Source organism: Lynx canadensis, chromosome B4 (assembly GCF_007474595.2).
Source record: "Lynx canadensis isolate LIC74 chromosome B4, mLynCan4.pri.v2, whole genome shotgun sequence".
Lineage (NCBI taxonomy): Eukaryota > Metazoa > Chordata > Mammalia > Carnivora > Felidae > Lynx > Lynx canadensis.
The window spans coordinates 76,033,527-76,049,480 of NC_044309.1; the positions used below are offsets into that span (position 1 = coordinate 76,033,527).

Consider the following 15,954-nt stretch of genomic DNA (forward strand, 5'->3'; position numbering starts at 1 on the left):
GGCAGAACAGGCGGGGCATCCAAGGCTAGTGCTGCCCCTTTACCTGATAGTTCATGATGGCTCTGAGACAGAGGATACAGACGTGGACGTCATCCTTCTGGCTCACCAGGCGGGAGTTCTTCAGGGCCCTGCGCCCAGGGAGAGTGCTATACCTGGGGAAGAGGGGGCTGCTAGTGAAGGGTCTAGGAGCGCTCACCATCACCCCGACAGCAGCAGCACAAAAGGGGGACAGGAGACCTTGACCCAACAGCCTAGAGAGTGGGGGACGGAGGAAGGGGACAGGGTGTTCAGCTGTTTTCATCTCTCTGCAATAGGCCTTTGTGAGTAAATATCCAGGATCCCAGCTTTATAATCAGTGCCCAAACCATCCTGAGCCCAGGGGCCCTCCAAAGTACAACAGTAGATGTGCAGGCTTTCCTAGTCCTCCAGATGGATCCAGGGAGACGTTTATCCCTGCCTTCCCTCCTCCTCCTTCCAGTCACTGCATCTTCCACAAATTCCCTGGGGCAGGAGCATCTTGGCTCCCATCCCACTTCTACGTCCCGGAAAGGGCAGAGCAGACCCCAAAGGCAATAGGAGGGCTGGGGGCTACATCTGGCTTTGCCCCAATGATGTTTCATGAAAGAAAGAGGAAGCACAAATGGTGGCTGCTCACGCAGGACTAGAATGATGAGCAGAGTCAGAAGGACAAAACCCAAAGGAGACCAGGAGAAAAGCATGGCCACGAGAGGGACAGAGACCACAGAAAGGGCCGCAGGGCCCAAAGGAAAGCCTCCCTGTGTAGGAGGGGCTCTGAAAAGTCATCCGGTCTATCCACCTGCCTCTGGGCAGGAAGTCTGTTAAAATACTGCAAAAAAAATGAACACAAGGCAGCCTTGGAGAGAAAAGTCCTAAAGGAAGAAGTGAAGGGAAGGTGAGCAGCAGGTAGGTTGGTTGGGAGCTGGTCTCGGAGCAGCTGATGGGGCAGAAAGCAGAGCCAGAAGGAAACAGACATGAGGGCAGGAACTGATCACCCAGTGAAGACCAGGGAGCTGGGTGAGGGACAGTCTTGCCCAAGAGGCTGGGAGGAAGGGCAGAGTGAAAAAGAGGAATGGAGGGGGCCCCTAGGAGGGGAGTGCGGAGAGGGGAGAGCTGGAACCCCAGATGGGGTGGGCACAGCCGAGGGTGATGTACTTACCCAGGACAGATTGCTGGGCAGAATCAAGGAGACAGAGAGGACAGACCAGAGACAGACTGGCAGGCAGAGGGCAAGAGAGCTGAGCCTGGAAGCAAGAGTGGAGGGAGGAGCAATGAGCACTCACCGCTGTCACCCACGACCTGGACTGGGGGCTAGGATGGGAGGCAGGCGGGCAGAGCGAGAGCACACATACCGGAGCACAGACTGGCGCGCAGAGCGAGCGAGGCTGTTGGTGAAGGGGGCTGACAGGGCGCTGGGTGGCTGCAGGTCCTCGATAGACCTGCTCCAGGACCGGAGCTTGTCAAATGCGCCATCGTCACCACTCTCCAGACCCTCAAAGTCAAACCTGGAGCAGGAAAGGACACACAAGCGCACGTACAGGAGAAATTCAGTGCTAAGCCCCCTGGCAAGCCCACCTCCCCCCCCTTAGACCTCTAGGGCAATGAAAAGCAAACAGGGCAAGAAGAGCAAGCAGAGTTGGGCAGCAGAGACCCAACTCTGGTCAGGAGAGCCACCAACACAGGACAAGGGCAGTGCAGGCACAGGCAGCAACCAGGAGGAGGGCCGGAGGACATGGGAAGGCTGACGCAGGTGAGCTGCTGCTCCCCGCTGGCCGGGCAACTCCAGGAGTGACCTCTTCCTGGGCCCAAAGGGACCCAGGGAGCTGGCAGTCTTTCTGCACTCCTGGCCTTAGACAGGGCATCCCAGAGAAGCTGTGGCTCCCCGTGGAGAAGCTGCCCTGTGGAAGGGTGGTGGGGAACAGGTCAACTGCAGGTCTTGCTGGCTGGCAAGCGGCAGCGGCCAAAGGGGTGCCCTGCAGTGGCCCAGTTGGTTCTGAATTGGGTTCACGAGGGCAGGTCTGAATGGAAGGGAATGGGGGTCCCAGCCAACCTAGAGTGGGACAGTCCTCTATGTTCAAGAGTACCATGGTCCCATCCCCGCACTGGTTTTTAGTGACTGGGTTTTCTGTGGTTCTACTTGAGACTTCTAGGTTTTCTGGTATAGAGGCTCCTTGGGCTTCAGCTTCCCTGGGGGCAGAAATCACAGGTCGAGGGTGTGGACTGGGGTCCTTAGTGCCTACAGGAGTTGGGACAGTTTCTCTGTCACTTTCTACTTCTGTGATCACCATCAGCAGTTTGGGAGTGTGACCAGGGCAAGGAGGGCAGCTTGAGGTCACAAACCCATGGGGCACTGTCTTTTACAAATCGCCACGTCTGAGAAACAAGCCCCACTCTTCTTTCCTGTCCTCCTCCCCCAAGCAGGTCATTAAGGACTGAACAAGCATCTCCTACAGGCTCTTCCCCCAAGGAACCTTCTGCTCAGACATGCATAGCCCCAGGGTCAAAGGCACAGAGGCCAAGGCTTTCTGTAATGAGAAATGATATCTGCAGATATCTGAATATTCCAAAGGGGCCAGAGCAGGCTGCAGAGTCTTGACGATCAGATGTTCGATGGGCTCTCAAGTAAACATCAGAGGAGTCTCCCTGACAGGGAAATTTGCCAGTGGCTTGGCAGTGGCTTCCCTCAATCAATAATAGTATTCCCTAGCACTGGTACATGCAGTTTACAAATAAATGCCTTCACCCAAACTCTATCCGGCTTCACCCTTTTCCTTTCAACCCTTCTCAAAACACACTTTCTTTCCCCTCTACCCTCTTCCCTCTGCCCTGAATCTTTCTTTCAAAAACAGAGTCAAAGGCACTGCTGTGGACACTACTATACTGAGGATCCAGTGTATTTTGGTTTTGAGCAGCTGGGATTTGATTGCTTTTCAAATGAGATAGGCTTATTTGGAAAAATGATCTACATCTTTTTACTATAAAAGCTCTGAATTAAAAAAAAAATCACTTCAGCAAATGTTTTTCATTTCTTTCTATAAAAAGAGTGGTTTTTAAAGGGATAGGAGGATCATGAGGCATGAGTTCTGCAGGAATGGGAATGAGGACTAGGCCACTCTTGATTTTAACAGGGGGTGACCTGGAAAAAGTGACAGGCCAAACCTAGGAGAGGCATTAGTTCAAACCCCTAAAGAGAGAAGACTGAAGATCTGCTAGACAAAGGAGAATGGCCATGGGCAAGGACAGTAACAACAAAAGTGAAAGTCTAGGCTAGGACCGAGTCTCAGAACTGAGGAGTTTCCCAGGACTCGGGACTTTTGGTGCTAACACTGGGAAAAGCCCTGGGCAAACTGCGATGATTAGTCAGCCAAGGGCTGACTTAAGTCTTGGGTAGAAGTCTCAAGTATTTATTGGTCATCACATGAATGATCACTATAATCCCTCTTTCCATATATTCAGGTAATTATGGTAGGTTACACCGCCTTAAATAATCATAATTAACACTAAAGTGGCCAGGGCAATATGGACTTACTACGTTCCAAACACCACTAACTGCTTTACACACATTATCGTCTAAACCTTACAACAACCCTGGAACATGGATCTCCTTTTATAGAAGAGGACGTAAATATGCTTGAGGTCACATGGATAGTAAAGGACACAACCGAGACCCACAACCAACTTTGTGGTTGTCATAGTTGAAAACCCTCGTTTTCTTCACCACCTCATGCTGCCTTCTCATCTGTACCAATTCCCTTAGGGCTACCTCCAACCCCCAACCTGCTTGAAAAAGCCTCCTGAATACTTCATTTTTAGTTTGGGTCAAAGGTCATGTCCACTGCTCCTAGGGCCCTTCAGCAATGACCTGGAGTAACCCTCTCGCATCTCACATTTGGAGACCCTAGGAGAATCTTAAAGACAATTTTCCAAAGGAATGAATCCCACCAGGCATCTCTCCCAGAATCCAGGACGTTTCCTTTGACTGCTCTCAGCCTGGAGTCTGGATCCTTTGAGTTCTGATCCCGAGTGCCCTTTCCGTATCACTCTCCTTCTGTTCCCCACCTGGCATTCTTTGCAGATCCCAGACATCCCCTTGGCTGCCTGTCCATTCCCACACCATTGCCTGGGCTCTTCGTCTTGGCCTGGGATCTCCATTCCCATCTTCACTACTGCAACCTCACCCCTCCTAAGCAAATCAGAATGGGACTGTGTCCTCCCTTGTTGGTCCTGAGCCCTGGCCCCAGGGTGGTACTCACATGACAGAACATTGGGCAAAGGACAGGTAATCCACCAGCACATCCAGGCCTTTGTTCTCATCATTCAGAAACTCTCGCACCCACCTGCAGATAAAGGAAACATAGTGGAGGGGTCTGCTAAAGTGAGTCGAGGGTGAGGAGGGGCCTCTGACCCAACACCCGCTCCTGAATCCTCTGGAACTTAGCACCAGGCTGGGAAAATGCTGAAGTTCAAAACCCACGGCAGACTCATCTACGGTCACATCACTGGCCTAGACCTCTGCTAGGTTGGGGAGCCAGGAATGGGGAAAGGTACAAGGCCTTCCAATACCATGTCAGCCAAACAAGCTTTCAGGAATCCTCTCCTAAATGGCCAGGGACCTGGCTCAATCATTTTCTGTGTCCTTGAGGTCTAGCACAACACTGGGTGCACTGTCCCTGTTTGATGTTTATTGGCAGAATTATGGGGAGGTGGGGAGGTTTATCAAGAGCATTTACCACAGGCCGCTGTGCAGAGCTATGCCTAATAACATCTCGCAGGTCCCCAGTTTGACTGAAGTCTCAGTCAAAAGACAGGCAGGAGGGGTCAAAGAGAAATCTGGAACAGAGACATGGTGGGCCAAAGGGGCCTTCCACCAAGTTCAAGGAAAGATATTTGGGACCATAGTGAGCAAAGAGAGATATGTGGGGATTCTGTGTTTAGTTAGGGTGAGTTTGGCAGAATAGGAAAAGGATGGGGGAATAGTCAGGGACTCAAGTAACTCTAGAATGGCTATGACCACTCAGAGCCAGACTGAGGACTCGGGCCCCTTCAGCCAGAGAGGCCGGAATGAGGACAACAAAGATCCTAAAGACAATGGACCAGGCATTTCCATCTTTCTGCCTTCAGGCCTCTTGGCCTAAGATACCCCTGGAAGGAAATTCAAGAGCCGATCCCAGGAACACTGTTACAGGACAGGTTCATTCCACAGCACAGAGAGATATAAAACTCTCAGGACAAAACCCTGACTCTCCTGAGCGTTCTGTTCCCTTCGATGTCTGGGGCTCTTTACTGGCCAGCTGTACCCCACAGCCCTGCAAGGCCGCGTCTCCCCCACAGCTGGAACACCAGCGCCATGTTTGCTGGCCACACCCTGGGTTACAGTGAGAGGCTGGGCCAGAGCACCAGGCTCAGCTGAGGCTGACTGACACCGGAGCTGCCTGAAGTTAGCTTCCTCTCTGGGGGCCGACAGGCCTCCCGTTTCCTGTCTGTCTGCTCTCCAGCTCCCCACCCCCTTCTCATTTCCTGTCTGAGTCTACACTGCTATTTTCGGGATCTTGACACTTTGAGGAGAGGTTAAAGGGCACTTCGGCAAGGGAGAGAAACCAATACAAACCAGAGAGAGGAGGAGCTGGTGAGGCTCTGGAATCCCACTTCCCAGCCTGCCCCGCTCCAGGGCCTGAGTTCCCATTGGGCTGCCCCTGCACACCCAGCTTCGGCAGGCCCTCGGGCTGATCAGGCTATGACAGAAGCAGGATCCTCCTCTCCCCACCTTGCCCTGGGCTCCCACTGCCCTGGAGCACTCACACCCCAGCCTGACAGCCTGACAAACTCTTCCTGCCCAGAAATCCAGGAAGGAGCCTGGCCCTCCCCACATGATTACCACAGCCTGGCCCGTCCCCACAGACAACAGGAGCTCCTAAAATGCCAGACACTATGCTCTTCCCTGGGAACCAAGGGCCAGGTCCAGACCTCTGACTTGTGTGCCAACTGCCAAGAGGCCCCAGGCCTGGGAACCGTGCTGCTCTGGCCCCGGCCCCTGGCCAGGGGCCAGAGAGGCAGGCACCAGGTAGAAGGGGTGAGCAGAAGGGAGTGTCGCACACTGCTCTGTGGCCCTGTCCCGAGAAGAACGGGCCCCCATCCTCATGCAGCTAGACTTACTATGAAAGAAAGGAGGGCCTGAGAGGGAGGGGAGGGGAGAGGAGGAGAAGGCCCTGTGGTAGGGTGCAGGGTGGTAGGTGGGATTGGGAGCTGCCATCTGTTTCACTCTTGCCTTCACACACAGGGTAGCTGACGAGGCCTTGTCACTCTTTCCCTGTGCGAGGATTTACCAAATAAAGCCGGAGGTTTAGTTTCCTAGCATGTCAGCTTTCATTCTGGTTCGTGGATGAGGTGTAGGAGCCAATTCTGGCCACCAGGCACAGCTCCGAGGCCAGGAACTATCCCTTTCCTGTTCTCTCCTGTGCCATTTCCCCTGTGATGGCTGCAGCAGCTGGCTACAAACAGGTAGCCTCTATAAGAGCCCCAGGCAGACTCAGCCTGGGGTGAACAAGTGGGCGGCTGTTGCGGACAGAGGGGGAAATGCAGATGATGTCATCTGGCTCATTCTACCTCTGCTCTCAGGAAGCCCAGGACCCTGGAGATGGCACCTGCCCAGCCACCCCACCCCCACCCCAGGCTCAACTTCTCACTCATGCAAACTCTCAACATTTGTGCCAGGCCCTTCGATCAGGATTGTAGCCCTGCCTGCAGTCCAACATCAGGTATCCCTCACTATCCTTTGTGCGCACACACACACACACACACACACACACACACACACCTTTCTCTCACTCTCTCTCTCTCTCTCTCACTTTCACTACATATACTCTGATTGGTTATGGTTTTATACAACTGAGACCACTGCCACCTTTCATTGTCCCTCAGGCATTAGCCTTCTGCCTGTTTAGCAAGTTCTGGTTCCCCACTCAGAAACTAGAAAACAAGACTCACGCAGTTCCCAGGGGCCCCATCAATAGGTTGGCAGTACCAGGGTCTATAGATACAGAAAACGTTCAACTCCTCGCCCCCACTGCCTTAGATCTTCTTCCTTGGTGCACTAGGAAGCTTCTTCTGCTTATGAACTAAGATTGTCTCGTAATCAAGAAAATAATCTTCTGGGCACCAAACAGTCCAGGAACCAGGTCTCAGCTACCCGATGTAATATGCTCCCCCATTCCTAGCATTCTCTGGGCCTCCCTTGGCCCAGCCCCAGGCCACAGGCAGACTCTAGTCTCAGCTGCTATGGGAATGTCTTCTACTCAAAGTCACAGGCTGAAGACCCCAGGAGAGGCCCCAAGCTTGCCAGCAGCATCAGTCAGCAGCTGGCAGAGCTGAAAAGGAGAAAAGCCAGAAAAAGAACAGTCTGAAGCTCTGGGGAACCAAAGCCATTCAAGGGGCAACTGTGCCTGATGGCAGGGAAGTAAACAGGCAAACCATCCTCAGAAGACACCAGATCCTGATGGCCGATTCGGACTCACCCAATGTGGTTGGTACGAAGTGAGATCTCCAGCTCCCTCAGTACTTTGGTTGACTCCTGAACTCTCCTCCTGAACTTCTGTAAACATGGAATTTCCTGTCACTATTGGAGGCCCCCAATCCAACTTTGCAGTACAAACAAAAGGGGTAGAAAAGGAAAAGGAAGGGATACAAGAGAGCGGTTATAAGCCTTCCCTCTGTTATTAGCCAGCCACTCTGGACCCATGGCCTCGAAACCCAGCAACCAAAGTCCCATTGCTCAGAAGCAAATGTCCCACCCCGAGTCAAAATGTTTGCACCCAAAACCCCATAGGACTGTAAGGGACAGCAAGGGGGGGCCTCCCTGCCTCACACTTCACCTTCCGAGTTACGCTGGGGTCCAAGAAGCTCTGGAGTTTCTGGATGTAAGTGTGGGGAGGATTCTTCACCTGGAACCGCTCCTGTGAGGGAAACACACGTGTGTGCACAGACACCCAGAGTTCTGAGGAGAGCGCTGAGGAAGTCGAACACTCATGGTGTCCAGTGTGAGGGGACCAGCCTCCTAAAGTCGTCACCTGGCCCTTAATATCACCTAAACCATAGGTTCTCTTCCTTATTTTCAGGTGCTTCCCATCTATTGCCATCTTCCCCTTCTCCAATTAGTGATCTCTGAGCCTAAAATATTTTTCTATGCTGAAAATTATTTTAAGAGCCTGCTGCTTGATAAGATGTGGGGATTACAGAGCTGAGAATAGCACCCAAAATAAAGATACAATTGAGAAACGGTGCCCACTGCCTAGCTAACTGATGGGCTGGGATTAGGAGGGCCACGGAGAGAGGAGCTAGGCCTTGTAGAATGCAGCTTCCTCAGCCCTGAAACCCAGACTTGGGACCAGACTGGCGTCACAGTACTGACACATTCAGGGCTGCAAACACACTTTCTGCTCCTTGCCCAGGTCCCAGGCCCTGACAATTCAGGCAACCTCAAATGCTGAAGCCTGCTTTTGGTGAGGTCATCCCCCGATCCCCTTCCACACAGGGCACAGGACCATACCCTCCCCATTTTGGCCCAACCCCCGCATCTGACCCAAGAGAAAACTCAGGGAAAACTCTTAAGCATTCTGGTCCTGTTAGGGCCTTCACAACTGAGATATCTGAAGAGTTAGTGGGGGGTGGGAGGGGGGAGGAGCTGCAGAGGGTCCAGGAGAACAACATAATGTTAGGAAATAGAAACTAAACACAAAATGAAAGAAAAAAGAAAGGTTTGAGAAATGCTGAAATTATGTGACCTAAAAAAGACTGGAGACATTATCAATTAAAGAAACTCAGTACCAACTGGCTACTGTTCTGCAATCCCCAAGCTGACCGTGCTCACCAGCTCCGCTTAATGCCGAACACATGGAAATGGGCCTTCCCTGGAGAGGAGGGGACTTGGGCTAGGCTCTCTGAAGCATAATTCTACCAGAGGTCAATGATTTGGGAGACAGTGGAGCATAATAATAGCACAGATGGAGTTGGCTCCAAGTGACAGGCAAGGTACTGAGCCTTGGGGTTCTTCATCCGTAAAACATAACAGTGCCTTCCTTGAGGGTTTTTGTGAGGACTAAACGAGATACTTCAGTATATGTAAAGTCCTCGGTCCACAAGAAGTACTTAATAAATGTTAGCTATTATGACTCTGCTCAGTGCTTGAAAAGAAATAATAAATTTGTGACAAAGCTGAAGACAAAGTGCTGGGCAAGCACGTGGCCTACATCCTGCACCAGGTGCTTTCATACCCCAGGAGGTAAGGAAGTAAAAGCGGACTCTCCTGGCTGTGCAGACAGGCCCATCTGAGTTCAGAACCTCATGGCCTGTGGTCTCCAAATGTGTGCAAGGGAAAGAACCAGGCCATGGGTGTTGGTTCTTGGTTCTGATAATCTCTATGTTCTCTTCCAGCTTGAAACACCATTCGTGTTGGGGAGCTTTCCATCCTCACGTTCTGAGATTTGGGAACAGAAGACTAGGGGGCTGAGTCTTCTCATTCCTAGAGGCCTGTAAATAATTAGAAAAGGCAGGTCTAGGGCAGAGTGAGAAAGAAATGGTCCTTCGGTCTACCCTGCCAGGCAGAGCCCTCATCCTGAGGAGAGGCAGAAACAGGGTCTGTGGGGAAAACTACTCCACTCCTCTGCAGACAGACAGACAGCCAGACTTACACAAACTTCCTCAGGCTCCTGCCCATCAGGAAGAAATCAAGACAGCTCTTTGTAGGAGTTAGAGAGGAACTTGGCCTACCAGCCCGGTCTCTGTTGGGAGCATCCTCTTGGAACAGAAAGCGAGCATGAACCGAGGTGAAGCCCAGGCCAGAGTTTCTCGAGGGACCCCAGGGCTATGGTCAGTGCCTTTGGCCCTGCTTCCCTGTCCAGCCCAAGACACAACCCCTGCTTCTGGACCTGCCCCAAACCTCGTACCTGGTCACAGATCAGATCCCACTTCTTCTCATTGTCATACTGCCGCAGGAGCCGGGCCTTGTCAGGAGGCAGGTTCATGGAGCTCTGAGGAGAGAACCTGAGTCAATGGGCTGAAAGCTCCCTGCACCCAGAGAAGAGAAAGGCTGGAGCATGCATGCCTTTTCCCTCCTGGACCCCCCAGCTTCACCCTCACACTCTGTGGCTGATAAGGAAGGCTCAGAGAGGCAGGGCAGTCCATCTGCCTCCCCTTCATATTTAATTCAGTTTGGTTGAGCAATGTTTTCCAATTTAGTGAGCCGAGATTAACTTTATTTTAAAATGAAAACAGATTAAAATAGAATAGGCTAGAAGATACCAGAATTAACTGCAATGTTTCATGAAACTTTTGTTTCTTTTATGTCTTAAGTAATTTCATATACATATGCACACATAGAAGTCAGGCCATAACATGTGTTTCTTAACATGGGACAAGGCAAAAAAGTTTGAAAGCCACCTGTCTAAAGCAACACATTTCTTTTTTTTTTTTTTTAATGTTTATGTATTTATTTTGAGAGAGAGAACACAAGTGGTGGAAGCACAGAAAGAGAGGGAGAGAGAGAATCCCAAGTAGGCTCCACACTGTCAGCACAGGGCACAGCATGGGGCTCAAACTCACGAACTGTGAAATCATGACCGGAGCCAAAATCAAGAATCAGATGCTCAACTGACTGAGCCACTCAGGCGCCCCTAAGGCAGCAACTTTCAATCTGCTTTTCCCCCTCAGCCTGAGGGATGGGTGGCCTTCCTGCATGGTGCATAACTGAGGGTGAATCCTGGACCAGCCACAGCCCGTGTAGATGCTACGAGTCTACCCCTTTTCCCCATACTGGGATACAAATGCATGAGAAGGACCTTAGCGTGAAGATAACTGCTCATTTTTCTAAGGAAATAATTTACAAAATTTCAGTACTTTAATCATTAATAGCAAATTACTTGTGACATACCTTCCAATTAATTAAGACACAATAAAATGTCCCACCCCCTTACTGAAAGACACTCTAACCTAGACTATGGAAGGGACCAGGAGTCATTTTCTTTTGCTCACTACTGTTTGCTAAATGAATAAAGAAAGAATAAAGAGTGAGGGAAGCCCAAGGCACCCATGATCTATCCCCACACAGGCTAACAGTCCTACCTTCCCCTCCTTTACCCCCATCCAGTCAAGCTTCTCTTCTAACCAGCGTGGCTGCCTTTGTTGCAGGTCATAGCCCTTGCCTCTAAAGGCAGATCATTGCACCTGCCCCCCACCCCATATTCCTGAATCAAATATGATCTCTTACCTGAAGTACCATGGCTGTTTGATAACCCACAGGACTTCCCACAAATCTGACTTCTTCCCTCAGCACGCTGCAGGCCACCTGAAAGGCCTTCCTCTCATCTTTCTCTCCCTTACTTACTGCTCCAAGTTCAGCTCTAACTCCCTGGTCACCCAAGCGTGACCACTGGGTTACATCTGCCCACTCCTTGACATCCTCATCCCCGGGGACACAAAATGTGTGCACCCACGATCCTCGGGAGTCACATAGGCCCTGCATTATTCCAGAAGAGTGGGAGTATCCTGGGAGTCAGCCCTCCATATTCTAAGAAACTGAAAGAAAAACCTTAAATATCATTTATTTCTGTTAGATTTATCTATTATGTATTTATCTACACACATACTATTAAACTAGTTATACACTCTCTTAACCCCTAAAGGACTGTGTCTATTCATATGGTCTCCAACCCCTGATAATGTCTAATACCATGATAGGCACCTAGTGGAGAGTAAGTGGATGGTAAACCTAAGGTTAAGACATCCTGGTTCTGAGTAATGGGCCCAGCTCCACTACACTTCAAAAAAGGAGTATGGTTGGGATTTTTGCTCAGTGTTTAGGAATATCAAAATGGGGCAGGGGAGAGAAGAAAGAAGGGGAAGGGATCACCCATCATACCCCTCCTCATGGTTTCTGCTGCCCTGCTAGTCTGCCTGAACTCCTGCAGGAAAGAGGGGCTAATCAAATCCCCCTACTGCTGATGCAGTAGGGATGGCTGGCTGGGCAAATACAATCCCGAATGTTCTCTCTGCAACTCCTAGGCTAAGGGCCAATATCAGCATGTCTGTGTGGAGAAGAGGACAGGGGCAAGAGGCCACAACAGAACAGAGACCCAAAGGTTGAAGGTGAGCTCAGACCAATGTCTCCCTCTTAACCATAGCCAGGCTGCTGCTAGCTAAGCCTAAGTGAGACCAGAGCAGAAACAGACCTCAGGCCTGGTTCTGGTTCTGTGCACATCTTGAGCACTTCATTGTCTTCTGCCTGTTTCTCCTAAGTCTATGCCATGGAAATAGAAAATAGTTGTCTCCCCTGGAAGAAAGTGACTGGCGGAGAAGGCGGTGCGGGGTGGGGTTGCCGCTACTGTGGCAGACATCACATCCTGTCTACACCAACTTCCTCAGCCACCCACTATCAGCTGCTGTGGCCTCGCACATCCCCACCTCCCCAGGTGAACTGGGGAGGAAATGTCTGGTGCCCCCAGGGCTTCGGAGACGGAACAAAGTCACCCCCTTTGGGAACCCTAGCCTAAGAGCCTGGAAGAGGCACCTCAGGGACCTGGTAAAACTTTAGATGCCCAGGAGAGATGGCCTTCCGGAGTATGGACACTGGTGGCAAAAGCATGAATCAGCTGTGACCACAGGCCCACAGCCTCCAGTCTAGAGCTTTGTGTGGCACTTTCTAGACAGTGATGCTGTCTCTGCTTCTCTGCTTCTGTGGGGCCCAAGTGTGATGGGGAAGGAAGTGGGTGGGGGAATTCCCTCAGCCTCCAGCACTCCCACAAGAAATCAGTCCCTGGCTGTGGGGTGGGAGCCACCCACCATGGGTTTCTCTCCTTGCCAGACAAAGGCATTAGGGCTTCTGACTCTAATCGATAACGTGTGTGAGTCCAGCAGGCTTCTGACGTCTTGAGGAAGGACAACTTCCTGAGTTCCGGGGATAGCCAGGGAACAAACCTGACATGTTCCGGTCTCAAAGGTGTGTTTCCTTGACATTTTTGTTCAGTGGTTCCACAGAGACTGCGGGCTCTCTTAAGGCAGCAGCTAGGCTGAATTCTTGCTAACTCCTCACTGAAACCCTTGCTGAACAGAAAGGGGGTGCAGCTGTCTTGGAACAGAGGCACCAATTGTGGAGTCAGAGAGCCCAAGATCAACTTTGGGCTCTTCAAAGCTCATCCATAAAACAGAGATAATCTCACTACTTCACAGGATTTTCTGAGGATTAAATGATAAATATTTTATGTCCATATGTGTCTGGAACACTGTGGGTGTTCAACAGTTTTGTTCCCCTTCCTCTTGAGAATCCGGTGTAATGTTCTAACATCCCAAGGACCCCTCTTGGCTTCTCGGTCGTCTCTGTCTCTGCCTCTGTCCCTCCTTCAGCACTGCTTCTCAACGCTTGGGACAGAGTAATCCTTTATACCTACCCCCACCCTCTCAGCCCTCCCATCCCTAAGACTAGGAGACAATTATATACCAACATCCTTGAGGAGGGAGGGGGAGACCCCAGAGAGATGGAAGGAGAAGGGGAAGATGAACTCACACCGAAAGCAACTCTGAGACTAATTCCTAAATCAGAGCAACCAGCCAGAAATCTAATAATAAAAACCTATAACGGGAAGCAGCAGAAAGGGGTGGGTCTGATGCTTCTCCGGCAGGGCTGGTCTGGTTGACTGCCAGTTTGAGGTCAGGCACAGAGCCCTGATCAGTGCCTAACCCCCTCCTGGGTTCTGTGAGAGCAAGGGCTCAGTCCCTCCAGCAAGGCTTCCTGACTCCCCACCCACCCCCTGTCAGCCCCAGTGAAGCCAAGGAGGAATGAGGGGGCTCTGGTCACAGAGGTTCCTTTCCCTTTCCTGCTCTGTACCCCTAGCCAGTTAGCCCCTCCTCATTTCCTTCCCATAGCTGGGGAAGGGAAATGCCGGTGGGGTTGGAGTTTCCTTTGAAGGTGTGGGTCTTGCTCTGGGACTCACCCCTGACTCTGTCAGTCTCCTTGGGCCGGGTCTGGGGAAAACCCAACAAACAGAAATAGGAAGGACCAAAAACTCCTGTTTCTGTTGGTCCCAGTCAATCATGATAAATCTTAGGAACAGAGACGAACGCTGGCCCAGCTCCTCTGAGAGGCATGAAGAGGGATGTCTGAAATTTTCCTGTGAAGGGGATTCTGGAGTCTTTAGGGAAGGCAGGTAGGGACTGTTTATTCTGAGCAAATATAGAATGTGGGCTGGTTTTCTCAGTGTTTTCCCTCTCAGAACCACCTCCCACCAAGTGCCTTATGGCTGACACTTCTCCCAAGTATGGTAGCCCCAGTCCCCGTGCTCAGCCCATGGAGGGTGGGGAGTCTGAGAAGCTGAATCTAGAACTTCCCCAGAGATTAAGTGAAGCACTATCCTGGGCACCACATGCTGCTGAGCCCCTGGCCACAGCTGCCAACAAGTCCTCTTAGGCACCCACAGATCAGCCCATTGTACAGATGGGCAGAGATAGAATATGGTAAGGAGGCATGAGGTTTGGGAGCCCAGGAGACTGCTGTAGGAGGAGCTGGAGCACTGCGTTCCCGCCCTGTGTTCCCGCCCTGCATTCTCTCACAAACCAACAACTCTGCCCAAGCCAACAGCAAAGCAAGCAACACCAGGCACAAAGGCCCAACCCCAGCTGCCAAAAGGACAGAGCACTAGGAGTGGCCCAGCCTGCCCTCCACGTATCTCTACTGGTGGGCAGCAGCCACAGCTGTGGCCAGCTGGGCATCGATCCCAAAGGGCAAGAGCCCAAGGAGGTGGGAGGTACCAGCTCTGCCGCCTCAGCCCCCTTGGCGGCCACAGCCAGCCCTGCCGCAGTAGCAGCTCCCAGACAATGAGAGTTATTTTCAGCCAGCGCTTTAACACAAGCCAGCTGGCCAGTGTGCAGGGCGGGAGCCCTCCACCCAGCCCGCCCAGACGGCAGGCAGGCAGGCAGGCAGGCCGGTGGCCCAGCCCACTGCCTACGCTGCTGCTGCTGCCGCCTCTGCGTCACTGTTTATCTTCTTTCAGGACAGCTCCTCCTAAACTCCCCACCCCCAAACTACAATCCTGTCAAAAAGAAATAAAAAGTCAAACTAAAACTCAGAGTTTGATCAAAGATCCAAGAGCTAAAGGGAAGAAGGTCCGGAGCAGCCCCTCTACATCCCCTCACTTTTCCCCAGTCCCGTAACTGGTGGGAGTAGTGCAGGGGAGGAAACAAACGGATAGGAGGCCAGGTCTCACTGCAGCCCTTACGGACCAAACAAACTTGAGCCTGGTTTTGCTGTCAAGTGGGAGACTGCTCTCCTTGCCTCCCTCCCATCCTCTTTCCAGAACTCAGGTATGGAGATAACACTTGAGACAGCCTGGAATGAAATGGAGTCAACTGTAAAGGGTTCTGGGAGAAGAACCGTGTCCTGTGGCAGAAAAGCAATCACAAGATGGATTCAGGACACTTGGCTGCAGGGAGAGGTGGGGGTGAACGCTTCACTCAGCCCCCTGCACATGGGAGAATTCGAGGATAAGAAGAGGTGCATTCTAGGCCTCCAGCCCTGGTGCTGCCTCAGGAGTGCAGTTCGCCTCTGTTCCTCATTGCCCTCGGGCTGCAAGCTCCTGCAGGGAGCTCAGGCTGCAGACATGCAACACATCTCTAGCCACACACGGCTTCCTCTAGGCCCCAGCTGCCCTATCACACTTAGGGGAAATTTGCTGGGGCACCTCACGACAGAGGACATCAGAAAAGTAGGTGCTCCTCGACTAAATGTTTGTACTGGGTAGGTACTAAATGTTTGTACTGGGTAGCTTTCTGGTTTTGTTTCCTTGGAGCTATCGCTCTGGAGATGAGCTGCCAGGGGAAGGCCAGCTTTCACAGGCTTGGAGCCCTGACTGGAGAACGTGCTTCTGTGGTCACTGATGACTCTATAACCAGAAATGA

General features: G+C 51.7%; 1 protein-coding gene across 4 annotated transcripts in view; it reads right to left on the bottom strand.

Annotated features, from left to right (window-relative positions):
• The window catches only part of FMNL3 (formin like 3), a 54,503-nt gene that overhangs the window by 12,748 nt on the left and 25,801 nt on the right, over window positions 1–15,954 (bottom strand). For 2 of the 4 annotated variants that reach the window (XM_030322536.1, XM_030322535.1), the window contains exons 2-7: window positions 9,957–10,040; window positions 7,887–7,967; window positions 7,530–7,606; window positions 4,272–4,355; window positions 1,371–1,523; window positions 44–152 (exon numbers count right to left, since the gene is read on the bottom strand). In XM_030322536.1, the coding sequence (XP_030178396.1) occupies window positions 44–152; window positions 1,371–1,523; window positions 4,272–4,355; window positions 7,530–7,606; window positions 7,887–7,967; window positions 9,957–10,040 (588 nt within the window). The remainder of the gene's footprint in view (window positions 1–43; window positions 153–1,370; window positions 1,524–4,271; window positions 4,356–7,529; window positions 7,607–7,886; window positions 7,968–9,956; window positions 10,041–15,954) is intronic. The other 2 variants (XM_030322539.1, XM_030322537.1) reach the window with 1 other exon arrangement.